The following is a 26894-nucleotide window of genomic DNA, read 5'->3' on the forward strand; positions in this document are numbered from 1 at the left end:
ACAGATACTTGTTCCCAAACTGCCGGAGCCCAGGAGAGCGCCCTTCCCGACATTAGCATAATTATATACGCTATCTTCGATTGGTCTGAAGAAAACGAAGATGGCTGTAGCTCAAAAAATAAGCGAGCACTGAGAACGAAAACCCCGGCAGGTACCAGGATTTCCCGAATATCGCTCTGGAGGTGGTAAGCAGGGTTGACGGGGAGTCGGGATAGGCTGTACAAACTCACCACCTAAAGGGGGAAAAATTAATGGGTGATTGTTTTTTTTTCAGAGGTGGCAGACAGTCTCTGAGCTAACTCCCTGGTTTGCTCCAAAATAGCCTTTAAACCATGGTTGTGGCGTTCCATCAAGGAACTGAGCCCTTCCAAAAGGCCCTATAGCAACTCCTGATGTCTCCCAATGGTGGCTCCCTGCAGGGAGACAGCTAGGCGGAGCTGGTCCAAGTCTGCTGGGTCTGTCATGGCCAGTTCGTACTATCATGACACAAAGCGAGACCCAGATGCAGACACAGGAGGCAGATGGTTGGAGTCTTAGAATATTTCTTAATCCAATAGGATTAAGAGAATAACAAGAGAATGGTCATGGACAGGCAAAAGGGTCAAAACCAGTTCAGAGTCCAGAGTCAGGCAGAGGTCAAAACCAGGACGACTATCAAAAAGAGAAGAGCAAAAGGAGTATGGGAAAAACATGCTGGTTGACTTGACTAACATACAAGATGAACTGGCACAGAGAGACAGGAAACACAGGCGACACCTGGAGGGGGTGGAGACAATCACAAGGACAGGTGAAACAGATCAGGGCATGACACACAGTTCCTCCATAGTATCTGACATGCTCACAGGAGAGAGGAAACAGCTGGCTCTGGTCTACTTTGTGTACTCTCCCTAGTCGCCATACCTGCCCGACCAGAAAACAATGTGTCAGTGAGATGTCTCGCTTTCTCTTCTGTCTTTGACCTTACGTGCAGTTGCATAAAGTAACAACCCAAAAACAAACAAAAAACAATATAACCCAAATGCCTCCTAGGCTCCCACTCATGCTTTCTGTCCCTAACACTAAACCTAAAACTGAAACTAAATAATATAAAAACGAAGTTAAACTAAATAAAAACTAGAAAATCAGGTCTGAAAACTCACTGAAACTAAACTGATTTGGGGAAAAAAAAAAAAAAAACGGATGGAAATAAAAACACAAAAATATAATAACCTTACTGTTGACATTGGGAGCTCCCTACACTTTAATAAGAGATCTGTTGGTCAGCTAAGTTGCTGCTCAGATGAAACACCATCTGACAAGGTCACAAGAGACAGGACAGTCATGATGAGCTTCACCGCCATTGTTTCTGTGTTTGTAGTAAACTTCGGGTTATGCGATTACATAGCTGGGATTTTCAAGGTGGATTTTGTAATGAGTAATTGTGGTGGTGAATACTCTACTCCAAGCGACCCAGCTGTTGGTTTAGTGAAGTTGGTATAATAAGTCTCCTTGGGGACAATTTAGGAATCAATTTGGCACAAGCCACGATAGAAGAGTATTTATGTGATGAAGGAGCATGTGCAAACGTCAGTGATAAATCACATCTATGTGGAATTAGACTACCTGGAGCCTCAAAGGTCCACAGCACACCATGGTGCGTAGATAACATGAACAGTATTGAACTGTCTAAAATTGCTTTGGATAAGAGTATCTGTGTAGCCTTGAGTATCTGTTCAAGTGAAACAAATGTATGTTTGCATATGAGAAAGAGAGACAGTCGTTCAATGAGTGAGTGATTTCCTGAATGACTTCCAATGGTCCACTCAGGTCAGAATGATTCCGCCTTTTTATGATTCGAATGTTGGTTTTCCTCCATGTCCTTATGACTATTCCTACTTTATTTAGCACATTCTGTTATTCAAGGTAAGTATTATCAACCGATCCAAGGTTTTCTCTTCACCTCATCTGCTGTGGAGTTATTTTGTGTAGATACACACACTCACACTACAGGCCACTCATTTAGATGTAATTATACAGTCCACCACGGATGTGATAATAAAGAGCGATAAGGTGATAGTGTGTAGCTTTGGTTATCATTTCTCTTTCTGCCTGCAGAGAGGCGACGACAGGGCAAATTCCAGCCGTTCAGACGCCTGTTTGGGAAGAGGAAGAAGAAGGCAGCAGAGCAGGTCTTCAATACAGCAGAGCTGAAGGCTAGCTTCTCCACAGGGGAAGTGTCTAACGGAGTCATCTCAGATGATGAGGAGACCAATCAACATCTGAGGTAAACAGGACATCCATGCATTCTGTTTGATATTATGAGAAATACTCCAGTAGTCCAGGTTGCATTTATACACTGTTCATAATGTTGTCATGAGGACATGCAATGCAGTTGAGTTGGTCTACATTGCCGTTTTCCCCCTATTGCTTGTACAGGTCCCCACCTCAAACTGAAACAAGCTCTGAACACAGGTCTTATCAATAACTTAGACTGCATGGACTTGAGCACATTGTCTTTAATCCCTTCCAGTAAGCCACACCCAGACCACAGAGAAAGCCTCTAATACTATTTCCGCTAAGACCCAACGTGGATCCCACATATATTATCATGTGGCTTCTTGTTTGGCATGCAATGTTATCTATTTTCGAGTCAACAGATTCGACTAAATCTCAGTCTGGTGAGAAAGGGGTGCAGTTCAGTTGAAATGTGGTCTATAAACTGCTTGACTGACTTTTAGATTTTAATTGGTGGAGTTTAGAGTGTGTGAAATGGTTTCTGTTTGTGCAAATTAATTTGCTCAGGGATACTACATCTTGTCAGGAATGAATGAGTGACTGACTGTAATAGCATGCTATAACTGTAGCTCCCGTTATGTCTTTGCAGGGAGCTGAACTCCATTGGGTCTCAAGCCCTCTCCCACGACAGTGTGTTTATCCCAGAAGAAGCAGTACAGGAGCTCAGCCCAGAACAAACCATGTCCCAGGAAAACGTCTCCGATAAAGTCAGGAACTTGCAGGTGGGCCTTAAACACACATTCAGATGTATGTTCACAGTCTTGGTTGATGACTCTAATTACCATGTACTCAAAAGTCAACTGTTGCTCCCAGATAACAGACACTTTAACGTTACTGCTGTCTTCAATGTTAACTGTGTGTGTGTGTGTGTGTGTGTGTGTGTGTGTGTGTGGAAAATGCAGCGGCAGATAGCACAGAATATCAAGTTTGGCCAGAAGCACCCCTCTCTGAGGAAGAGTGAGGGAGACGAGGGCAGCTCGGATGAAGAGGAGGTGCCCAATAGCCCTCTGAGGGTCTTAGCCCAAGTGGAGGCTGAGCCAGTGGACACAGAGCCAAAGGTAATAGCAGATCATTAATTGCATAATGTTTGGTTCACTGTTAGCTTATAATGATACCGTATTAACTAAAAGAATGTTTGTTGGAAATATAGGAAGAGAATGAAAATTTTATGTTTCCATGACAACCAGGGGGCCAGTCAGGACCAAGAGGCCGGTGAGAGCCATGGAGCTCCCCAGGCTGAAGCCCCCAGCACTCCAGTGAAATCTTCCAGGTCCAAACAAGTTCTTCCAGCCATCGGCACCATTGAGTCCATCGACCTGGATGAAGTCTCACAGTCTGTCCCTCGGCTGGACAACACCGCTGCCAAGCATAAGCTGTCTGTCAAACCCAAAAACCAGAGGATCTCCCGCAAGCACCACCGGTATACACAGGTGAGAGGGGGTCATGGTCCTTACAGTTGGTGGTCTTTCTTTGGTTTGAATGTGCATACATAGAATTGTCATGTAGACTGAATATAGTGAGAAATAGAAATCAAAATACATATTTTTTTCCAGGATCTGCAAGAGGTGGATATCCCTGGCATACAGCAGGAGGAGAAAGATGCAGCAGACAGCCAATACAGGAACGCTGAGGAGGAGACACCCCCAGAGAAAACCAAGAAGCAGAAACTGCAGGAGGAGGAGAGATGGGAGTCCAGGAGAAAGAGAGAACTGGCGGAACAGAGGCACAGAGAGGAAGAGGAAGATAGGAAGAAGAAAGCAGAGGAGTGGCGGCTGTGTGAGTTAGAGGAGGAGCGATGTTGCGAACAAGAGGAGGGACGTATACTTAAAAAGGAGGAGGAAAGGAGGCAGAGAGAGGAGATGGAGAGGAGGATGAAAGAAGAAGAGGAGAGGAGGCAGAGAGAGGAGATGGAGAGGAGGATGAAAGAAGAAGAAGAGAGGAGGCAGAGAGAGGAGATGGAGAGGAGGATGAAAGAAGAAGAGGAGAGGAGGCAGAGAGAGGAGATGGAGAGGAGGATGAAAGAAGAAGAAGAGAGGAGGCAGAGAGAGGAGATGGAGAGGAGGATGAAAGAAGAAGAGGAGAGGAGGCAGAGAGAGGAGATGGAGAGGAGGATGAAAGAAGAAGAGGAGAGGAGGCAGAGAGAGGAGATGGAGAGGAGGATGAAAGAAGAAGAGGAGAGGAGGCAGAGAGAGGAGATGGAGAGGAGGATGAAAGAAGAAGAGGAGAGGAGGCAGAGAGCGGAGATGGAGAGGAGGATGAAAGAAGAAGAAAGGATAGAGAAAGAAGAAGAAAGAAGGATGAGAGAGGATTTGGAGCTTATGCAACGAGAGGAGAAGGAGAGGACATTGGAGGAAGAGGAGAAAGAGGAAGAGGAAAGGAGTAGGAAAGAAGAAGAGGAGAGGAAGCAGTGTGAACTGGAGGCAGAGCGTCTTCGTGTAGATGAGGAAAAGAGACTAAAAGAGGCAGAAGAGGAGGAGAGAATGACAAAGCAGGTGAAGAAAAAGAGAAAACTGCTTGCAGAGGAGGAGAGGAAGAAAAATGAGGAGGAGGAGGAGGAGAAGAGGCTGTGTGCAGAAGCGGCTGCGAGCAGCTCGGACCCTGAGAGGAAGAGGAGGGCTGAGGAGCTGCGCTGGAGAGAGATGGAGAAGAGACAGAAGCCGTTCACCATCAAAGGGTCCTCTGGGGAGAAGCAGATCCTGTTCCAGAAGGTCAACCTAACGCCTGTTATACCGGCCTCCAGTCAGCAGGGGAGCGCTGTGACTGAACACAGAGAGAGAGCCAAGGCCTCATCGCTTGGAGGAGCTGACTCCCCCACCCTCCTGTCCTCTCAGTATGTCCGCCACACAGCCATCCCGGTGACAGGTGCCCAGCTATGTGGGACTGCTGTCAACCTGGACCATATCAACGAAATTGCTTGTAAGTCTCTCCTGGGTCTGGCAGATGAAAAGAAAGCTGCCATGGGAACCCCACCACCAACCAAGAGCAAGACCCCACCAGTACGTAAGTCTGGAAAAACCAAATCCCTCAGTGAGCCCACAGACCAGTCCAGTGCAGCCGTTCTTGCAGAGTGGGCCAGTATCCGCTGCAAGATATTTAAGGGGGCAGAGGAGGGGAAGTATGAGGAATACCCAGACCCCCATAGCCAAAGCCGACCCAGCAGTGAGGACCAGAGTCCGTTCCCCCATACCAACCTCAGGAAGACCATGTCCGCCAGCGCCAAGTTCTCCATCACTCCGGCCAGGAAGAAGTTTGCCGACTCCAGCAGGAACTCTGAGGTGTTGAATCCGGAAGAGAAGGAAGGAGGAAGCCCAGCCTCTGCTCTCTCCAACACCTCCTCCAGCACCTCTGTTCCCTCTGCAGCCTCACCAGCCCCAGGCAGCAAAGCCCAGAGCAGGGATGGTAAGACCGTCCGGATCGCAGACGGAAAAGGGGAGTGCATGTTTGCCAAAGACCTCCCATCGTTCATAGTCCCCAGGTCTTCCCAGTGGTCCCCCAGACCTGAGGGGTCAGTGACAGACGCTGTGAGCCTGGGAGGAGAATCAGAGGACTCTGACGGCCGGGAGGAAGGGAGGGAGCAGGGCCAGCCCTCTCCGTTTGGGATCAAGCTGAGGAGGACCAACTACTCCCTCCGCTTCCACAGTGATCAGTCGACAGATAAGAGGAAGAAGAGGTATAGCGCCGGTGACAGCTTCAACGGTGTCCCCTCACCTCTGACCCCCATTGACCCTGACTCTGACACCTCAGTTTTCTCTGATAGATCCAGCCCTGCGTCTCCATTCAGAGAGAGCATTCCCGGGGTAAAGCCTGGACATATGGTTGTATCTCTTCCAAAGCCCCGGGCCAAGGCAGGCAAGTCTCCCACCCCTTCCATGCACAGCGAGGAGGAGAAGCCTTCCAAACCCTCACTCTACCAAAGACCGAGCACATCACCTAAACCTGCCACCCCTCCCCCCTCTCCACTCCTCAAGGTGGGCAGAGGGGGTTCAAGCGATGCAGTGGTCCAGAGGACGAGGGTGGGGGCTGATTCAGCTGGCCATGAGGAGCGAGATGAGAGGAGGGAAGAAACCTCAGCTGTGGCCCAGCTCCACAGGAACGGCCAGGGACAGGGGGGTCAGAGGGAGGAGGAGCCCAAGGAGAAGAGGTCCTTCTTCCCCTCCATCAGTATGCCCTGGAGGGAGAAGGCTGACAGGAAAACGGAGCTCATCAGGAAAGGTTAGTGTCATCTTGGGAAGCGCATGTACTGCTAGTGCTCCAATCTCCATGACAGAGATTTTATGGATTGTTTTTTTTTAAGCGAGTAGGGATGTCACACCTGCATTTTAATTACTTGAGTGATTTTGTGTGTATGATGTCAAGTATGATGGTTGTCTCATCTCACCACTTACAGAGGGGAAGCCATCGCTGCAGAGCAGGCACTCGTTAGACAGCGTACGGGTCCAGGACAAGGAGGCGGGCCCTCCGTGGATCACTCTGGCGCTGCAGAAACAAAAGGGCTTCAAAGAGCACCAGCAGAGCCGAGACGAGCGCCGCAGCAATAGAGAGGCCAAACTGCCTGAGAAACAGGCCAAGGACAAAGACAGCGTATGATACTGCACTTTAACACACATTACTGTCCTTACCTTCATTCCATTATGATTATGCTTATGCAGAGAGAGAAATGCATTCAGGGCAGTAGGAGAGACTGGGACAGTCCGCTAAAAGGTACATGTGTTTCACAGTGTGTGTTGGTTAGTCCTTCAGAGGGTAAGGGGAGTGGAAACACCAGCCCTCCCAAATCACAGACACCGGAAGAGGCCAAGAGACCAGACACCCTCCTGGGCTGCTTTGAGCGCCGGGACCACCTGAAGAAAGCCAACACTCTGCCCAGCACAGTCACAGGTAAGAGCTTTCATATTCACAACTGTTTGTCATCACACTTTCCCAAGATCAGATCAGACAGTTAGGATATCTCACATATGAAACATGATTCTATTACATCTGGATCATCATAATCAAACAAATCTGTTATCAAACTGGGTTATACACTTTTATGGTGTCCTCAGCATGCATTATAACCCTTTCTCTCTGGGTCTTGTGTTACAGTTGAGATTGCAGACTCCACACCATCGCCCCCTGCAGTGAAGGAGGTGACCAAGCGCTTCCCGTCCACTGACTCTCCCCAGGTGTCCACTGAGCCGGCCTGGTTAGCTCTGGCCAAGCGCAAGGCCAAGGCCTGGAGTGACTGCCCTCAGATCATCAAATAACCTCCTCTCTAACCTCTACACTGCATCAGTACTGTACACACACTGCCCATGAACTATGACCCCTGTCCCAAACCCTCCCGACCTCTCCTCTCTGCCCCTGCACTCTAACCTCAACCCAAGCCTCCCCCTATTTCACCATAACCATGTACTTGTATGATTAAAAGTGTGTTTCACATTCATAATATAAACACAGTCACACATTTACAAACACGAACACTCAGTACAAGCATGCACTTATACAAACACCTGAAAACACAAAGTTTAAGATTACCTGGCTGTATGTTATCAACTATATAATATCTTCCAACAAGTCAAAAGATCCTACTGTAGCCAATCATGGCCACTGCTGGCCTTTGCAATAGCCAATCCCAACCCTTACTTCCCAACAGTAGCCAATCAAAGCACCACGGCTGTAAATAGATCATGCACTTAACATAATACAAGAAAAAAAGCTTATGTATTGAAAAGATCAATCCCACAGGTCTGAAAAGGGATATAGATTCTTCATTCAAGGGTACTTTGGGAACAGTGTCTTAAGGGCTACCAGTAACCAATAAACCAACATGACAGATGATCACCCAGTTGTATCACCCTTAGAACCACAATATTTCTGTTACCTTATCTCATGGGTATTATTTCAAGCACTGATTTTAACAGTGATGAAACAATATATTTGTAATCTCTGAGCCTTGTCTGCGTTGTACAAAAGCTTCTTTTTTAAAAACTTGTATTCAAAAGCAGTACTTAGTATAACTATTCTCACTGTGCCCGTGATGACTGTGACAGCTGTCTAAGATACTATATTGCAGGGGAAAAAAAGAAAAAAAAATCCCTTAACAAAGTTGTTTGAAAATCACCGCAGTTTGTAAAATAACACTAAAATCTGTCAGAATCAAATGTCGACTTCACTGAAACACAGCACTAAAGACCAAGGTTCAAGTGGTTGAATTGCACAGTATTCTCACCATTCTAATGTGTCATGGATTTTGCTTTGCTATGGAAAGAGACTACCTGCCTGCTCTAACATCCCATGTGCTCAAGTCACTGCTAATGTGATGATCCATAAGGCCTTTACATGGTCCTCCAGCATTTGGAAAGTCACATTCTCTGAATCCCATCATTGGACAAGTTAAACTCTATCACATCCTCTTAATTTACCTCAATGTGATTTGAACCAATCAGCCCTGCTGTAAGAACCTCTGCTGGGCTGTCTGTTGGTGACTGACAGCGTATGGATATTTCTTCCATCATTATTTTCCTCTCACTACTCAATGTAATGATCTGTATGTATGGATGTAAGTATGGATGTATGTTAGAGGCGGTTTTACCAGGACATTGGTCAGAAAAAAGCCTGCAAGGCTCAGTCAGTCACTTTGTCATTTATTTGTATTATTTTTTTTACATTTGGTCGTGTGCAATAGTGTAGTATACAAAGTGGTGTATGTAAAAATAATTGGGGTAATAATTGCACTTTTTTGTCCCACTTAAAAAAGGTATTCATGAGAACATCTTTAAAGTGATGCAAATGTTATGAATTATAAATTAAATACTGATGTCTGAACTCAAAGCCTCAAGTCATATTTCTCCTCCAAATTAGTATCAATAGTTTGCATTTGTTTCCTATATTACTTTTAAATATTATAACATAGTACAAAAATACATGATGTCATACATGTCATCTCAGGAAACTATTCGAGCTCATTTATCCAATAATGAAATAGCGCCCCCATAGCTTCAAGAGGTTAAGTAATACTTTAAAGTATTTCGGGGCGTTCCTAAAAGACGTAGAATCGCAAGCTAGCGCGAGGTCGCGCTGTTTGAAAGGAGGGAGTATTGTAACGACCCTGGGTTTATAAGCGCGTATATCGACTATTCCGCTTGAGCTTGCTCTTGGGGCAAAGTCGTTAGCGCGCTGGACTTCGGGCTAGAAGGTCGAGGGTTGAGACTTGCTCCCTGCCTGCTTCATTACAGTACGTTTTGTCGCATGAAGATGACAGCGTGTAGAAAATATTGCGTCACATCGTGAAATATCCAATCATAATTTAGTATTTTATTGCGGCAAATTTGAAAATGTTTCAGGTCGCAGTCGACATCCGTTAATCTCGAAAACCCGATCCTTGTTGCCAACGTCGGGTTTTCGAGACTAACGTAAGACGTCCGTCGGCTTTGGGCCCGAAGAGAACCAAACGAATGAGGGGAATGAAGTGCTTGAATTGTAATGTTTAATTGACAAACGTTGTCTGAAGAAATGGATGACGTGGTCAAAAATAAGCTTAAGAGCAATGCCAAGATTTACAGTAACACTTTGGCGCGAATAGTTCAAAAGGTATGTGGGAAATGTGCTGATAGTTACCTAAATAATTAACGTTAACCGTGCTAGCCAGATGCCTACTAGCATTGTAACTAGTTAGCTAGTGTTCTTCTGACGATGTGGTTAGATAATCAAACATATTAGCAAAGACACCCTATTGATGTTCTCTAACCCAGCTAGCGTTAACCAACAAGTAGTAGTAGCACAGAGCAGAGGCACATTTTTGAAATCGTATTATTGTAACTAGCTAGTAGTCTCTCGCCAACTAGCCTTCTTTTACTGGCCCTCTTTGGCCACGGGGCGAAATGCACAAGCAATGCACCCCCTCATCAAAATGAAGGCTATTCCATGTGAGAAATTGCCAAGAAACTGAAGATTTCGTACAACGCTGTGTACTACTCCCTTTACAGAACAGCCAAATTGGCTCTAACCAGAATAGAAAGAGTGGGAGGCCCCTGTGCACAATTGAGCAAGAGGACAAGCCTAGAAGACCAGCATCCCAGAGTCATCTCTTCACTGTTGACGTTGAGACTGGATGTTTCACGGGTATTATTTAATGAAGCTGCCAGTTGAGGACTTGTGAAGTGTCTGTTTCTCAAACTAGACACTCTAATGTACTTGTCCTCTTGCTCAGTTGTGCAACAGGGCCTCTCACTCTTTCTATTCTGGTTAGAGCCAATTTGCGCTGTTCTGTGAAGGGAGTAGTACACAGCGTTGTACGAGATCTTCAGTTTCTTGGCAATTTCTCGCATGGAATAGCCTTAATTTTTCAGAACAAGAATTAGAATGGCGAGTTTCAGAAGAAAGTTATTTGTTTCTGGTCATTTTGAACCTGTAATCAAACCCACAAATGCTAATGCTCCAGATACTCAATTAGTCTAAAGATGGCAAGTTTTATTGTTTCTTAAATCAGGACAACAGTTTTCAGCTGTGCTAACATAATTGCAAAAGGGTTTTCTAATGGTCAATTAGCCTTTTAAAATTATAAACTTGGATTAGCTAACACAATGTGCCATTGGGACACAGGAGTGATGGTTGCTGATAATGGGCCTCTGTACGCCTATGTAGATAATCCATATAAAATCAGCCGTTTCCAGCTACAATACTCATTTACAACATTAACAATGTCTACACTGTATTCCTGATCAAGTTGATGTTATTTTAAAGGACAAAAAATTAGCTTTTCTTTCAAAAACAAGGACATTTCTAAGTGAACCCAAACTTTTGAACGGTAGTGTATATATTGAGCATGTCAAAGTAAACACATCAAATACAATTACAGCATTTTTCATGTTCATTTACACATTTCTCATTTAATAAATTGTCTTTATATTGCCTCCATCAGTGGTGGATAATTCCAAACTGAATGGGACTAGGAGTAGCCTGTGGGGTGCGCCAGAGGAGCTGGCGCGCTCTCTGAGCAGTCAACGTAGCACTCTACTGGACCAGTATCCCAGCATGGTCAGCCAGGTAGGAGAGGCCTGGCGGCGCCAACATATGTCCGACGTGGCTGTAGGGGTTTTGAGGAGGTACCACAGGCTCAGGTGGTTCTCTAACAGAAACCTCAATTTCAACATCAGACCTGCTCACAGAAAGACTACCCTCAACAATGGCCAATCCTTTCTCCAAACACTTCAGAACACCATACTGAATGTGAGTAACCCAAAGAGTCCAAAGTTGAACCTCAAAATGACAACAACCCACACCCATCTTCCTCCACAGACCAAGGTCAACCTCCAGGAATGGCCAGCAGAGAGGCTGTCCCACAGGAAGGGTACAGATTCAGGGAACGGACAACCGTCCCACCCTGTTCTAGTGATGGACTTCTCCTCTCGCCTCTCCTCTGCAGGCTCCAGTCCTGCCTCCTCCCCTCCCTCTGCAGCCCCCTCCCTTCTCTCTGCTCCCTCCTTTGCAGACTCCTCTCCTCCCTCCTCTGCAGCCTCCCTTCCCTCTTCTCTCTCCTCTGCAGACTCCTCCCTACAGGAGAGCCCTGAGCCGGAGGAGCCCCCCTTAAACCAAACCTTCATGGTGTCCATGCCCTCTTCCCCATCCCCCAGGGTTAGACATACTACCCTGGACTTCAGTCCTGCCAGATCTGAAGACACCTTCACAGCAGGAGGGTTGAGCAGTCCATCTCTAAGGAAGTGTGCCCTACCCACATTTCCCCATCAGAGGTTTTTCACAGCGGTATGCCCTGTGGTCTGTATGGAGATGTCTTCAGACTACCGCTCCCCAGTAGCACAGAGTCCCTACAGAGCCAGACTGCTGATCTGGGATGGCCAGCGTGCAGCATCTAACGCCCACCATAGAAGCCCCAAGTCAGGCTTTGCTGGATATCATCAAAGAAACACTGTGGAGCCCAGATCTTCCCCTGAGTCTTCACCCTCCTCTCTTCATAGGCCTCTGATGCCACCCAGGAAGCCCCACCACCTGGACTCCTGCAATCCCTCCCAGCTGAAACTCCAATCGTCTAGATTATCATCTGATCATGAGTCTGGGGCAGGCCAGCCAAGGCTCCGGCGACACTATTCCCTGGATTCCTTCTCCCCATCTGTCAGTCTCTTACGAAACTCTGCTAAGCAGATTGACAAGGACTTCCAGAAGCTCTACCACAAGCTTGTCTGTCAGGGCAAATCCTCCTCCTCCTCCTGCCGTACCTGTGAGAGGAGAGCAGAGACCACCAGAGGAACCTCCTCTTCTGCTCTGGCTGCCCTGGCCCTGTCTCCTCACCACTCTGTCATGAGGAAGCGTCGCAGGGAGCTGGTCCAAGAACAGTCCCCAGAGTCCAAACGTTACAGGGATAGCTCCTTTGCTTACTCCCCAGGATCCCTCCGCCAGAGGGTAGAAATGTTCAGGTGCCAGAACCGCTCAGACAGCCATTTGTCCTCCAACCAGTGGGACATCTCCTGTGACTCCCACAACTGGAGCCCCCGCAGGGCCAGTCTGGCTCATACCCACCACAGCCCCCATCACCAATATCACTCATCAAATGTAGCAGTCAGGAAAGCTGAAGGCTCCTGGCCTGGCCTGCATGTTGATCAGTACTCTCCTGCTTGGGTAAGGGTCTTTCACAGAAACAATGTACATGCAGTCCAAGAGAAATGATAATGTATGTCTTATTTTCTAACATTGCTTTCATCTATGTCTGCTGTCTAGAGAGAGAAATACAGCCGATTTGTTGGAATTCATCAAGGTTTGTCTAGTCAGGGGGAAAAAATCTACTTGTCTAATCTTTGATTGACTACTTTGGATTCAGTTCTGATGATAATTTATTCCTCCCCTCAGGAAAGTCAATTGTCAAGGAAGAGTGCCAATGTGGCTGTTCGCCAAGGTAACCATGACCTTATTCAGAAAGTAATATGTTCTGCATTGTTGTTTAAATATTTAATATATGCATTTCATTGTTTGTCACGTTAACCACCCTCCCTTCTTTCCCCCAGTTTCTCTAGGAGACAGCTTCTGTATAAATGATGTCAACCCACAGAAAGGCTGTCCTGTCCTGCACCTCTACCTGAGTTTTTTTATATGCCAGAGTTGAAAACATCTCTGCTGTTTATCTGCATTTGAAAACATACTTAGGATGTCCCAATAACCATTAACTAATTTGTTATAATGAAATGTTTATGCAATGTCTTTTTATATACAGTACCAGTCAAAAGTTTGGACAAACCTACTCATGCAATGGTTTTTCTTTATTTTTACATTGTAGAATAATAGTGAAGATTTTTTCAAATCTAAGAAATAACACATATGGACTCATGTAGTAACCAAAAAAGTTGAATAAATCCAAATATATTTTAAATTCTTCAAAGTAGCCAGCCTTTGCCTTGATGACAGCTTTGTGCATGCTTGGCATTCTCTCAACCAGCTTCACCTGGAATGTTTTTCCAACCATCTTGAAGGAGGTCCCACATGTGCTGAGAGCTTCTTGACTGCTTTTCCTTCACTCTGTGGTTCAACTCATCCCAAACCATCTCAATTGGGTTGAGGTTGGGTGATTGTGGAGGCCAGGTCATCTGATACAGCACTCCATCACTCTCCTCCTTGGTCAAATAGCCCGTACACAGCCTGGAGGTGTGTTGGGTCATTGTCCTGTTGAAAAACAAATGATAGCCCCACTAAGCGCAAACCAGATGGGATGGCATATCATTGCAGAATGCTTTGGTAGCCAAGCTGGTTAAGTGTGCCTTGAATTCTAAATAAATCACAAAGTCCCCAGCAAAGCACCATCACACCTCCTCCATGCTTCACGGTGGGGACCACACATGCAGAGAGCATCCGTTCACCTACTCCGTGTCTCGCAGACACAGCGGTTGGAACCAAAAATCAAACATTTGGACTCATCAGACCAAAGGACAGGTTTCCACCAGTCTAATGTCCACTGCTCGTGTTTCTTGGCCCAAACAAGTCTCTTCTGCTTATTTGTGTCCATTAGTAGTGGTTACTTTGCAGTAATTTGACCATGAAGGCTTGAGTCACGCGGTCTACTCTGAACAGTTGAGATGTTTGTTACTTCAACTCGGGTGCATTTATTTGGGATGAAATTTCTGAGGCTGATAACTCATGAACTTATCCTCTGCAGCAGAGGTAACTGGTTCTTCCTGTCCTGTGGCGGTCCTCAGGAGAGACAGTTTCATCATAGCGCTGGATCGTTTTTGTGACTGCACTTGAAGAAACTTTCAAAGTTCTTAATTTTCCGTATTGACTGACCATGTCTTAAAGTGATGATGGAATGTCGTTTATCTGCTTATTTGAGCTGTTCTTGCCATAATATGGACTTGGTCTTTTACCAAATAGGGCTATTTTCTGTATACCACCCTTCTCACAACTGACTGGCTTAAAAGAACTAAGGAAAGAAATTCCACAAATTAACAAGGCACACCTGTTAATTGAAATGCATTCCAGGTGACTACCTCATGAAGCTGGTTGAGAGAATGCCAAGCGTGTGCGAAGCTGTCAAGGCAAAGTGTGGCTACTTTGATATAAAATATTTTTAACACTTGTTAAAACATGATTCCATATGTTATTTCATAGTTTGGATGTCTTCACTATTCTCCAAATGTAGAAAATAGTAAAAATAAAAACCCTGGAATGAGTAGTGTCCAAATGTTTGGTACTGTATATACACTGCTCAAAAAAATAAAGGGAACACTAAAATAACATCCTAGATCTGAATGAAATATTCTTATTAAATACTTTTTTCTTTACATAGTTGAATGTGCTGACAACAAAATCACACAAAAATTATCAATGGACCAGCATATGGTCTCACAAGGGGTCTGAGGATCTCATCTCGGTACCTAATGGCAGTCAGGCTACCTCTGGCGAGCACATGGAGGGCTGTGCGGCCCCCCAAAGAAATGCCACACCATGACTGACCCACCGCCAAACTGGTCATGCTGGAGGATGTTGCAGGCAGCAGAACGTTCTCCACGGTGTCTCCAGACTCTGTAATGTCTGTCACGTGCTCAGTGTGAACCTGCTTTCATCTGTGAAGAGCACAGGGTGCCAGTCGCGAATTTGCCAATCTTGATGTTCTCTGGCAAATGCCAAACGTCCTGCACGGTGTTGGGCTGTAAGCACAACCCCCACCTGTGGACGTCGGGCCCTCATGGAGCCTGTTTCTGACCGTTTGAGCAGACACATGCACATTTGTGGCCTGCTGGAGGTCATTTTGCAGGGCTCTGGCAGTGCTCCTCGCACAAAGGCGGAGGTAGCGGTCCTGCTGCTGGGTTGTTGCCCTCCTACGGCCTCCACGTCTCCTGATGTACTGGCCTGTCTCCTGGTAGCGCCTCCATGCTCTGGACACTACGCTGACAGACACAGCAAACCTTCTTGCCACAGCTCGTATTGATGTGCCATCCTGGATGAGCTGCACTACCTGAGCCACTTGTGTGGGTTGTAGACTCCGTCTCATGCTACCACTAGAGTGAAAGAACCGCCAGCATTCAAAAGTGACCAAAATATCAGCCAGGAAGCATAGGAACTGAGAAGTGGTCTGTGGTCACCACACTGCAGAACCACTCCTTTATTGCGGGTGTCTTGCTAATTGCCTATAATTTCCACCTGTTGTCTATTCCATTTGCACAACAGCATGTGAAATGTATTGTCAATCAGTGTTGCTTCCTAAGTGGACAGTTTGATTTCACAGAAGTGTGATTGACTTAGTTACATTGTGTTGTTTAAGTGTTCCCTTTATTTTTTTGAGCAGTGTATATTGAATTTCCTACAGATGTTATAACTGCCATGGTTGTTTCATAACTGAGTGCATAATAAATACTGAATGACTTAAATTGTAATAAAAAAATACAAGGTTTTCAAAAGTATTTTATATTAATTGCTTTTGTTTTCTTACATATTCATGAATTGTTTTATCACGATGGGGAAAATGAAAGCACAATTAACAAATTAAATGTTCAGTCTTTCAATCTACATGGAACAAAAATATAAATGCAACATGTAAAGTGTTGTTCCCATGTTTTATGAGGTGAAATAAAAGATCCCAGAAATTGAATGTTATTTCTCTACCGTAAGCTGCCTCCAGCAGTTTAGAGATTTTGGCAGTACATCCAACTGCAGACCACGTGTAACCATGCCAGCCCAAGACCTCCACATCCGGCTTTTTCACCAGCAGGATGGTCGGAAATGAGCCACCAGGACAGCTGATGTAACTGGGTTTGCACAACTGAAAAACGTCCTCACAAACTGTCAGAAACCATTTCAGGGAAGCTCATCTGCAAGCGCGTCCTCACCAGGGTCTTGACGTGAGTGCAGTTCGGCATCGTAACTGGCCACTGGTATGCTGGAGAAGTGTGCTCTTCACAGATGAATCCTGGTTTCAATTGTACCCGGCCGATGGCAGTGTATGGTGTGTGGGCGAACGGTTTGCGGATGTCAACGTTGTGAACAAAGTGCCCCATGGTCGCGGTTATGGTATGGGTAGGCATAAGCTACGGAAAACGAACATGATTGCATTTTATCGATGGCAATTTGAATGAGATCCTGAGGCCCGTTGGTGCCATTCATCCGCTGCCAACAACTCGTTTCAGCATGATAATGCACAGTCCCATGTCGCAAGGATCTGTACAAAATTCCTGGAAGCTGAAAATGGCCTATACATTATTCCATGGCCTGCATACTCACCAGACAAGTCATCCATTGAGCATGTTTTGGATGCTCTGGGTCGATGTGTACGACGGCGTGTTCCTCTCAATACCCATCAACTTTACACAGTCATTGATGAGTGGGACAACATTCGCCAGGCCTCAATCAACAGCCTGATCAACTCTATGCAAAAGGATAGGTATCTGTGACTAACAGATGCATATCTGTATTCCCAGTCATGTGAAATCCATAGATTAGGGCCTAATGATTTTATTCCAATTGAAGATTTCCTTATGAACTCTAACTCAGTAAAATACTTGAAATTGTTGCATTTATATTTGTTCAGTGTAGTATGCACTTTACAGGAGGGACAGTGATTAGTCTGAAAGTAGGGAAACAGGATTCAACCACTTTGTATACAGGAAATAAGCAAAATACATTTGCAGGTCAATTTAGTAGAGGTTTAAGGCTAAATTAAATGGAAGCAAGTTGTTTTCACATAACGTTTTTGGTTTGAAGTTGTGCGTCTTACAGCTGATACGGCCACTTGTAACTAATCTCTCCAATGAGAGAAAGGAGTCAGAATGCTAGTTTTTAATAACAATGGAATATTATGTGGAATGAAAAGGCTGGGTTGAAATGTAATACATTGACGTGCATAAGGTTATTGTGTTGCCAGAGTGGAAGCATCAAGGCCCAACGGTTTCAGACCAAAGCAGGCCAGGCACCACTCAAACCGTAACAGCTTTCAGGAAAAATGTAGTAGCTACAGCAATTCTGTGTTTACTTGTCAAGGTGAGGCCGTGCCCTAGGCACCCATACTGTGACCAAGTAGGCACCAAGAGGCACTTCCTTGGTTAGAGTATGGTTAAGGTTCACACTTTAGACATTAGGTTAAGTACAATAACAGCAGTAGTGTGGTCAAGATAGTGGTTGTGGTTTGAGGTTGGGGTCAGAGGTCACCACTCCAGTTCCACAGGGTATTTGCCTGTGAGGCAGGCAGTGCAGTGGCCCACCCTCCTGCTGGCCTTGGTGTTGGTGCTGATCCGCTCATCCTTCTGGAGGGAGGGGATTCCCCCCTGCACCGCCGACACCAGGCCCTCCACTGACAGATACTGCACGCTGGTGGCACCTACATTACAGAACATCGTTTTAAGATCTGGACCACACACACGTCAAATAATAAGTACATTGAATAATAAGTATTCCGAATCTCACCAATGTAGCCAGCAATGTCCTTAAACTCTGGCCTGTTAGCAATGAGCTCCTCTTTTGTGGGGATGTTGATGCCCATGTAGCAGGGGAACCTGATGGGTGGGGAGGCAACGCGGATGTGGACCTATGGGAGGGGAGGTCAACAACCAAAATGAGTGGTCATTACAGACAGACAATGTGAGACCCGATGTCGTCTTTCATGGTCGAGAAGGAACCTGCAAGTAAGCATTTCATTGGACGATGTATACCATGCGTATCACATACATAAGACTAATAAAACTTAACTGAAACTTGAGTAATCAACCATTATAAACAGGAGAGAGAGACTAACATGCTGTATAATTGATATTAAGAGCAGGACTGATAATGATCAACTCTGGGCCACTCACCTCTGTGGCTCCTGCTTCCTTCAACAACTTGATTATGGGGGCGATGGTGTTGCCCCTGACGATGGAATCATCAACAAGCACCACCCGCTTGCCTGCAAAGTTGTCTGTCAGCGCACCAAACTTCTTGGCCACCCCCAACTGCCTGAGGCGTGTGTTTGGTTGAATAAATGTCCTCCCAACGTAGCGATTCTTACACAGAACCTCTACGTATGGCAGTCCCGACTGCAGAGATGGAACAGAAGAGTACAAACTGAAGCCTAGAATATTGTATGAATATGCACGAGTCAGAATATGCACCCTATTGCTATCAACATTCAATAGGTGCCACAACTCACCTGCTCCGCGTATCCCAGTGCAGCAGGAGTAGCAGACTCAGGCACAGTGCTGACCACGTCTGCCTCTGTAGGGGCCTCAATGGCTAGCTGCCGTCCACAGCGCTGCCTGACTGTGTACACCATCTGACCTGCAACACCAGGTGGAAACACTGAGGAAACTATAGCTAGTCTGGCATCAGCTAAAAAGCAAGTAATGTGCTGTAACCTCCCAGCCAAACTATTTACTACTCTCACTGACTCAGTACTACAACTTAAAACGTTTTTGTGTTATTAGCCAGGACAACTACTATCTATGCCTACCTTCAAATATGGAGTCTGGTCTGGCAAAGTAAACATATTCAAAGATGCAAAAGGCAGGGAGGTCTCCCTCGGGGCGAGGGACGATGCTTAGGGTCTTCACACCGTGTTTGGAGATCTGGACTATCTCTCCAGGCATCACCTCTCTGTGGTACCTAAGGAACAGACAGACAGAGAGAAGCTTGTGAGCAACAGGACCACACGTTGCCATGGCAATAAGGGGTTGGTCACTGGTGATGAGAGCTCACTTGGCACCGATTGACTGGAAGCTGCAGGACTCTGATGACACCACCCAACCCTCTGTGTCTCCCTCGCCAGCACCTGAAAGAGGACACAATATGGCCTTGTCAATCATCCATCCTCTCAATTTTATATACAGTACCAGTCAAAAGTTTGGACACACCTACCCATTCAAGGGTTTTTAATAACACATATGGAATCATGTAGTAATCCCCCAAAAAATGTTAAACAAATAAAAACATTTCACATGAGATTCTTCAAAGTAGCCACCCTTTGCCTTGATGGCAGCGTTGCACATTGGCATTCTATCAACCAGCTTCATGAGGTAGTCACCTGGAATGCATTTAAATTAACATCGGTTTTCCCAGCAGGAAAATGCTTCCAGCAGGACAATGCTCCAAGCCACACAGCCAGGTCAATCAAGGTGTGGATGGAGGACCACCAGATCAAGACCCTGTCATGGCCAGCCCAGCCTCCAGACCTGAACCCCATTGAAAACCTCTGGAATGTGATCAAGAGGAAGATGGATGGTCACAAGCCATCAAAGCCGAGCTGCTTGAATTTTTGCGCCAGGAGTGGCATAAAGTCACCCAACATCAATGTGAAAGACTGGTGGAGGGCATGCCAAGACACATGAAAGCTGTGATTGAAAATCAGGGTTATGGGGCCTCCCGGGTGGCTGGGTTCGAGTCCAGGCTCTGTCACAGCCAACCGCAACGGGGAGGCCCATGGGGCGACGCACAATTGGCCTAGCGTCGTCCGGGTTAGGGAGGGTTTGGCTGGCAGGGATATCCTTGTCTCATGGCGCACTAACGACTCCTGTGGCGGGCCGGGCGCAGTGCACGCTGACCACGTGTGCGGTGTTGCCTCCGACACATTGGTGCGGCTGGCTTCCGGGTTGGAAGCGCGCTGTGTTAAGAAGCAGTGCGGCTTGGTTGGGTTGTGTTTCGGAGGACGCATGGCTCTCGACTTTCGCCTCTCCCGAGTTGGATACCACGGAAATTGGGGAGAAAAGAGGGGTACATTTATTTTGTTTAAATCAGGGATATTCCACCAAATATTGATTTCTGAACTCTTCCTAAGTTAAAACATTAGTATTTTGTTGTTTAAAAATGAACATGAACTTATTTTCTTTGCATTATTCGAGGTCTGACAACACTGCATCTTTTTGGTTATTTTGACCATTTGTCATTCTCTGAAAATGAATGCTCTAAATTACAATATTTTTATTTGGGAGAAATGTTGTCAGTAGTTTATAGAATAAAACAAACATTTTACCCAAACACATACCTATAAATAGTAAAAGCAGAGAAACCGAATTTTGCAGTGGTCTCTTTTTTCCAGAGCTGTATATAGTTGCGGTCAAATATATTGGCACACTTGCACGACTCACTATTTCTTCTAAAATAATATGACTTATTTATATATATTTTTTTACTTTGTGTTCACACAAGTATTTTTTTGATTTACAAATTGCACAGGACCAAAAAATACAATTTAGAATTTTCACTTTAGTCACAGGACCACTTTAGTCAAAAAAATGCCTGAATCATAATTTGGTGTGCTAATATATTTGACTAACTTTACATAGATTAGTAACTCTGCTCGTAGATGAGTTAAATCAAAAATACACATGACAAAGACACACAAATACCATGCAGCGCTAAGGAAGCACCAAAAACACCTGCAGTGTGGAGTTTAGAAATGGGGACGAGGCGTCCGATGCTGAGCGGTCTGTTTCCGTACGGGTCACGGATAGCATAGATCACATCTGTGTACATCACCAGCAGTGAGTAGGATGTAGGGGTCTCATGCATCAGGTTCTTTATCCTGCAATAGAAAGAATAACAATCAATCAAGATGATGATCTTTACAGGGCGTAAAAGAAATGGGGGTATTATTGGAATGGATTAGAAGGCCATAGTATGGACCTGGCCACCCAGTCAGGGGCATCAAGCTCCTCCATGGGCGGAGTCAGAGCCAGCAGCTGGGTGATGAGCTCACTGTCTGAGCTGGTGGAGAGACCCACGCCGTGACGCATCACCTGCCATACACACACAGTTATGTATGCTTATACACAAATACACAATAATCAACTACAATATAAACAAATGCACACAGTCATTGCATATGACAGCATGGCCCACCTTTTTACGCAGTGCGGCTGCATTGACCAGCTCCCCGTTGTGTGCCACAGCTATCTTGCCGTGCAGTGTGTCCACTACAAAGGGCTGGCAGTTCTGCAGCTCAGAGATGCCCGTGGTGGAGTAGCGTGTGTGCCCGATGCCCAGGTTACCATAGCGCAGCTTCAGAAGGTCCTCAGGTGGAAAGGCATTGTTCACTAACCCCATCCCCTGTGAAGGGAAGCGACATACCAAATCAGAACAATAACACATGCAGACATCTTGGACACACATACTGAACTAAAAGTGTGTGCATTCATAAAAATAAATACAAATTGTAGCCAAAATGTGATTAGTAAAGCTTTAACGTGATGACATAACTGTTGTCTTATTTCTGTACAGCAGGTTACCTCCCCGTCTGAGACATTAGTTGACATGTTAATGTGTTTTGGGGGAAAAGTGGTGGTATTGTGCTTAGTTTGAGGACACTGAAAGGATGTTGAGTAATCATCATTATCTGGAATGAGTGATTATAGCCATGTTTCTCTTTCATGTTTTCTTACTGAATGGTTCTGTACGTCACACATTTTTACCTTGAGGGTGTTGTACGTTGGTGGGTTGACTCCATTACTTGTGACGATTCCAGCACTTTCCTGACCCCTAAATAAACAAAGACAAATAAATTGCTTGAATAACATTTAGGTTCTAGTCTTAAGACAATTTGCTTAATGCAACATGTTTGAGGCTAGCTTTTCTGTATGTATACTGTCTTAGGGCAGACTTAACCGGTTTGGTAAAGGAGAAGTGTTTTAGAACAGAGGAAAAATGATGGGGTATGTGTATCTGCAGTGGAGTTGCCTTATATGGAGTGGCCTTGCACTGCAGCCTCAGCCAATTTGCCAAACTGCTTCTCGGATTACAGTCCATCCGTTCCTCCCCCACACCACACAGCTTAAGCCAGTAGTGAGGCTGCTCTGATTTGGTGGGCGTTCCTCTCGGCTTAACCGCCTGGTTGCCTTGGGAACCAGGCACCAGAGGAAGGGGGGCTGGGAGAGAAAGAAGCATTTCCAGGTCAGCTCAAACATGGAGAAAGGAGCAGGGAGACAAAGAGGAGGTGAAGAGGAGGAGATTCTAGAGGTGGAGGAGACAGGTGCAGCAGGGCAGTGGAGGGAAACGGAGGTGCTGGCTCTTCTGTCAGTGTGGGGGGAGCTGGGAGCAGCTCAGAATTCAGGTGTATGCAGTAGAGCCACATTTGAATGCATCTCAGAGCAGCTGAAAAGGCTGAGCGTGCTGCGTGGCTGGAGGGAGTGTCAGGCCCAGTGCAGGCAGCTGGGACTTCAGGGCACGAAGGCTGAACAGCCAGGCACATCCACCAACTACAGCCAGGGGGAAGCAGCCATGATGGACACCCAAATGAACCAAAGTGACTGGGAGGAAAAGGAGGATCTTACCAGTGAGAAAGAGGCTCACTCTTCCTCAGTCATAATACAGGAAGGTAACTGGAACAATGTACTGGCTGAGAAAAAAAATAGTATAATGCTGACACCCTGGACTAATTTACAATAGAATAAAATCGGAAGATGTTTAGTATATACAAAAGTAGTCTAATTAGCATAATCTTTGAGGTATCCCTCATTTAGATAAAGAGGCCGCTTCATGACAGAAATGTTGACTCAGACATAACTGGAGTCACATACCATTAGCCAAGAAAAAGGGTTACACTGAATCTAAATAAACCAGAGTATCAGTAACAGACAATATCAAAAATGGACCCCCTGATTGACATTCCTTTAAAAATGCATGTGTGTTTGTTTAATGAGGCCTGTGTCAGATTCTTCACGAGGCTCTCCCTTATGCCCAATACGTAGGCCGCCATTGGACAGATGAGGAGGTGCGAGCTCTGCTTTGTGTCTGGTCTGACCGCCACGTCCGCCAACGCCTCAAAGGAACGCTACGCAACAAGGCCATCTTCCAGGAGATGGCCCGCTGCATGCAGAGGGGCTTCGGAGTGGTGCGCAACTGGAAACAATGCCGCACTAAATACAAGAACCTCAAGTATGAGTACAAGACAGCCAAGAGTGCCCAGGATGCTGCAGGCAGCAGTGGAAGTGGCCCAGGAAGGTACATGAAGTTCTTTGATGAGGTAGAGGCCATAGTGCTGGACAGGGGATTTGAAGGGTGCCAGGATATGCAGAGAGGACCTGAAGGGGACCAGGGAGCTGTGAGGCTGGCCCCTCTGGAAGGCAAGACTCAGTCTAAAGAACCTGAAGGAGACCTGGTCATTGAGATAGACGATGGTGAGATTTTAACAAAAAAAATAATACTACAAATTTATAGCTGGTGATAAGATACTGAACGAATACATTGCTTAGACCTACTTTTAACATTTCTAGAACAATGCATCTTTCAGATGACAACAGTGACGATTATGAGCTAGACACAGACCAAAACCAAAGGGAATCAGGTATGTATAATCAAATAACCTATAGCAGAAAAGCCTTCTAAAATGCTGTGCAGTACATGGGCTTGGCATAATTGCTTATGCTCACTCTATTCTACATTCTGTCTCCCATCCTAGAAGTCCATCTATCACCATTGGATCAATCTAGCTCCGAGCAGTTCCACGTGGTAACGGTGTCTGACACAGGCCGGAACTGGAGTGACCAGGAGGTGCATGCTCTGATCCAGGTGTGGTCGGAGGAGGGTGTGTGCAGGCAGCTGGAGAGCTCCACCAGGAAGAGGGATATCTTTGTGCAGATCTCCTGCCGGCTACTGCAGCAGGGGGTGGAGCGCGACTGGAAGCAGTGTCACACCAAATACAAGAACCTCAAGTACCTGTATCGCTCCCTACAGAGGGGCAGGGCTGACAGCACAGACCCACGCCGTCTCATGAGGTTCTATGATGAGGTGGATGCCATTTTGACCAGGTCGGATAGTGGACCGGCCATGGGATATGAGGAACAAGCAGAGGCTGGCGCCATTTTGGCTGGGGCCATGATGGGGTATGAGGATGACACAGATGCCATGACTTGTCCAGTTAACTCTTACACAGCTCAAAGCTATGAGGTTATCCCAAAGAATGAGGACAAACAAACACACACAGGTAAGAAAGTGACTCCTTTGTAGAGCAACCTAAGGTCACTCCAAATCATTTAGTGGTGACTATATAAAAGTCACCACTAAATGCATTTGTCCACAGGCTAGAATGTAAACAAAGAGCTATGATTAGTGAGTTTTCTGTCTGTAACTGACCACAGTGGGGGCTGTCCTGGGTATCCAGGTCATGTTGCATTCCTGTATTTTGACCTTGAGATCACAGTAGTCCATTATTAAACACTCCCTGTTCAGAAATGACTCTCCATATCACAACAATTTAAAAAGAAATGGAGGTAACTGCATCCAATGTGTCCCTCGTGATGTAAGCTAAACTGTGGAAATGAATTCCTTGTGACTCGGAACATGCTTCTGTTAATCAAACAGAACGTGACCCACCCCAGCCCCCTTTCATCTAAGACATTGACTGATAATTGGCTTCCTTCATAGCTGTAGTTTAGTGGTGACCATAAAAAAAATATAGCAGACACTCCAACGCAAGCCATTACATCTTCAGACATATCCCACATCTTTTGTTGCCTATAACAAGCTAAACTATAACATTAAAAAAAATAAACCCTATCAACCCCAATGCTGGTAGTTTGAGCCAGTAGAACCTGGTTGGGGAAAATAAGTTCTGAAATTGTGCATTAGTGATGTTGCATGCCTCTGTGTTCCTTCCAGACAATTCTGATACCGATAAAAGACAGGATCTGACTGCAAAAAGAGGACTGAAAAGGAAAGCAATGATTCAAGGTTTGAAATTGTACCTCCTTCCACAATTATGTATCATCTCATTTTTAAATCCACTCGCGACCAAAGGCTCAGTAACAGAATAATGATGGACGTGTGACTGTGAGTCAGTCCTGTGACTTACCAATAAGAGTCCTGATCTAATCATGGGAGAGTGGGCTGGTGAGAGGAGAATGTGCAAAAACACTAGCCTTCTTTACAAAACTGAAATTTGAATTCAGTGTATCCATGTGCTCAAAACGCAGAGCAATAAGATTGCAATCTGCACATTCTTTAGTATACATTTTGAAAATGTTTTCTCAGAACACATCAGCACAATCAACTTGAGAGGACCAAGGTCAAGAATCAGACTTCTACACAAAAGTGATTGATGAATCAATGATGAAGGCATTTAACCCCTCAACTCAATCTCTCATGTATTAGCCCTTTTGAATCCTTGTTTTCTTTAGATACCTGTAGAATTGTGAAGAAAAATGATACTGGGAGCAGCTGTGCTGAGAGTATTGATTTCCAGTGCAAATTGGAGGAGGAACAAAACATTCCCATTACAGAGATCAACTCAGTCTACTCAATGGCAGCCTCTGTCCGACAAAAACAGGTAGGCCTAATCACGTCCGAATGTTACAAATGATGTTAACATCATTGTAACCAGTTGACTGTTGTATATAATAGGAGTAAATATGTCTGAAAGTTGTGGCACACAATACCTTTAAAAAAGATATTGAGTAGAGTCTGCATTGGAGAAATGTAGCAGTCTGGAATCCAAATAAGTCCAGAGATCGCCATACTTTAACGGGAAACAACGTAACACAATGTACAAAGTTGGGGCGGCAGGGAAGCCTAGTGGTTTGAGAGTTGGACTAGTAACCGGAAGGTTGCAAGTTCAAACCCCCGAGCTGACAAGGTACAAATCTGTCGTTCTGCCCCTGAACAGGCAGTTAACACACTGTTCCCAGGCCGTCATTGAAAATAAGAATTTGTTCTTAACTGACTTATAGTTAAATAAATAAAAAAGTTGAAAAGCAATGTGGAACGTTGACGTCACACCTACACGTTGTTTTGAGACATTGCGAACTACAATGCATTCTTTAAGTGATGGAAGTTGTAACCATTATAGCAGTGTAGCTAATCAATTATGGGCAAGATAGTGGGAATTTGTGATTAGCGGATGGCTATACAAAACGACGCTATTTAAATTTGCTACCTAGAAAACATCAACTCACCTATGTTGTAGTGCGACAAGTCCCAAAGTTAACACTTGGGCAACTTCTAGTTGTGTTGGCCATTCTCCTGCTGCAACACAGCCGAAAACTCCGCACTCTTCTCCGATGCCAGATTCTTCGAACTCGCTCATTCTTAAATTCCTGGGCCTCCGGTGCTTGTCTACTTCACACAGCGTGTATCTATCTCCACGCTTCAAACACTGGCCACGTGTTGACAACAGAGCTACGGCTTAACGAACGGGCTCAACCTACAGGGATACAAAATGGGGAACTTCTTTGACGTCCCTGACAACA

The 26894-nt window shown here is 45.5% G+C and overlaps 4 protein-coding genes across 6 annotated transcripts in view; 3 read left to right on the forward strand and 1 right to left on the reverse strand.

The window, feature by feature from the left end:
• The first annotated feature begins 2095 nt into the window (after positions 1–2095).
• Positions 2096–9078, forward strand: LOC115108755 (capping protein inhibiting regulator of actin dynamics-like). The gene is made up of 8 exons (XM_065009129.1): positions 2096–2263; positions 2864–2996; positions 3177–3332; positions 3462–3704; positions 3828–6486; positions 6662–6855; positions 6993–7152; positions 7357–9078. Exons 2-8 carry the CDS (start codon positions 2955–2957, stop codon positions 7515–7517), a joined length of 3615 nt encoding a protein of 1204 aa, XP_064865201.1. The 5' UTR covers positions 2096–2263; positions 2864–2954; the 3' UTR covers positions 7518–9078.
• Positions 9079–9383: 305 nt separating this feature from the next.
• LOC115108540 (serine/arginine repetitive matrix protein 2-like) lies at positions 9384–16154 on the forward strand. Of its 2 annotated transcripts, XM_065009135.1 has the most exons (6): positions 9384–9843; positions 11174–11481; positions 11551–12885; positions 12985–13021; positions 13114–13159; positions 13269–16154. In XM_065009135.1, the coding sequence occupies exons 2-6, from the start codon at positions 11287–11289 to the stop codon at positions 13297–13299; spliced, it is 1644 nt and encodes a 547-aa protein (XP_064865207.1). In that variant the 5' UTR covers positions 9384–9843; positions 11174–11286; the 3' UTR covers positions 13300–16154. The 2 variants fall into 2 exon arrangements, with proteins under 2 accessions (XP_064865207.1, XP_029488873.2); XM_029633013.2 differs by having other exon boundaries at positions 9385–9843; positions 11174–12885.
• On the reverse strand, positions 16143–26731 carry LOC115108543 (amidophosphoribosyltransferase-like). Its single transcript, XM_029633015.2, has 11 exons — positions 26601–26731; positions 22125–22191; positions 21556–21762; positions 21340–21452; positions 21093–21238; positions 19417–19489; positions 19172–19323; positions 18872–18999; positions 18537–18758; positions 18151–18271; positions 16143–18064 (listed from the first exon to the last, which is right to left on the reverse strand). Exons 1-11 carry the CDS (start codon positions 26729–26731, stop codon positions 17892–17894), a joined length of 1533 nt encoding a protein of 510 aa, XP_029488875.1. The 3' UTR covers positions 16143–17891.
• LOC115108542 (multifunctional protein ADE2-like) overlaps positions 22600–26894 on the forward strand; it is a 37102-nt gene continuing 32807 nt past the window's right edge. For both annotated transcript variants that reach the window (XM_065009131.1, XM_065009130.1), the window contains exons 1-6: positions 22600–23026; positions 23400–23828; positions 23942–23995; positions 24110–24634; positions 25309–25380; positions 25827–25975. In XM_065009131.1, the coding sequence (XP_064865203.1) occupies positions 22615–23026; positions 23400–23828; positions 23942–23995; positions 24110–24634; positions 25309–25380; positions 25827–25975 (1641 nt within the window). In that variant the 5' untranslated portion in view covers positions 22600–22614. The remainder of the gene's footprint in view (positions 23027–23399; positions 23829–23941; positions 23996–24109; positions 24635–25308; positions 25381–25826; positions 25976–26894) is intronic.

Source organism: Oncorhynchus nerka, linkage group LG24 (genome assembly GCF_034236695.1).
Source record: "Oncorhynchus nerka isolate Pitt River linkage group LG24, Oner_Uvic_2.0, whole genome shotgun sequence".
Lineage (NCBI taxonomy): Eukaryota > Metazoa > Chordata > Actinopteri > Salmoniformes > Salmonidae > Oncorhynchus > Oncorhynchus nerka.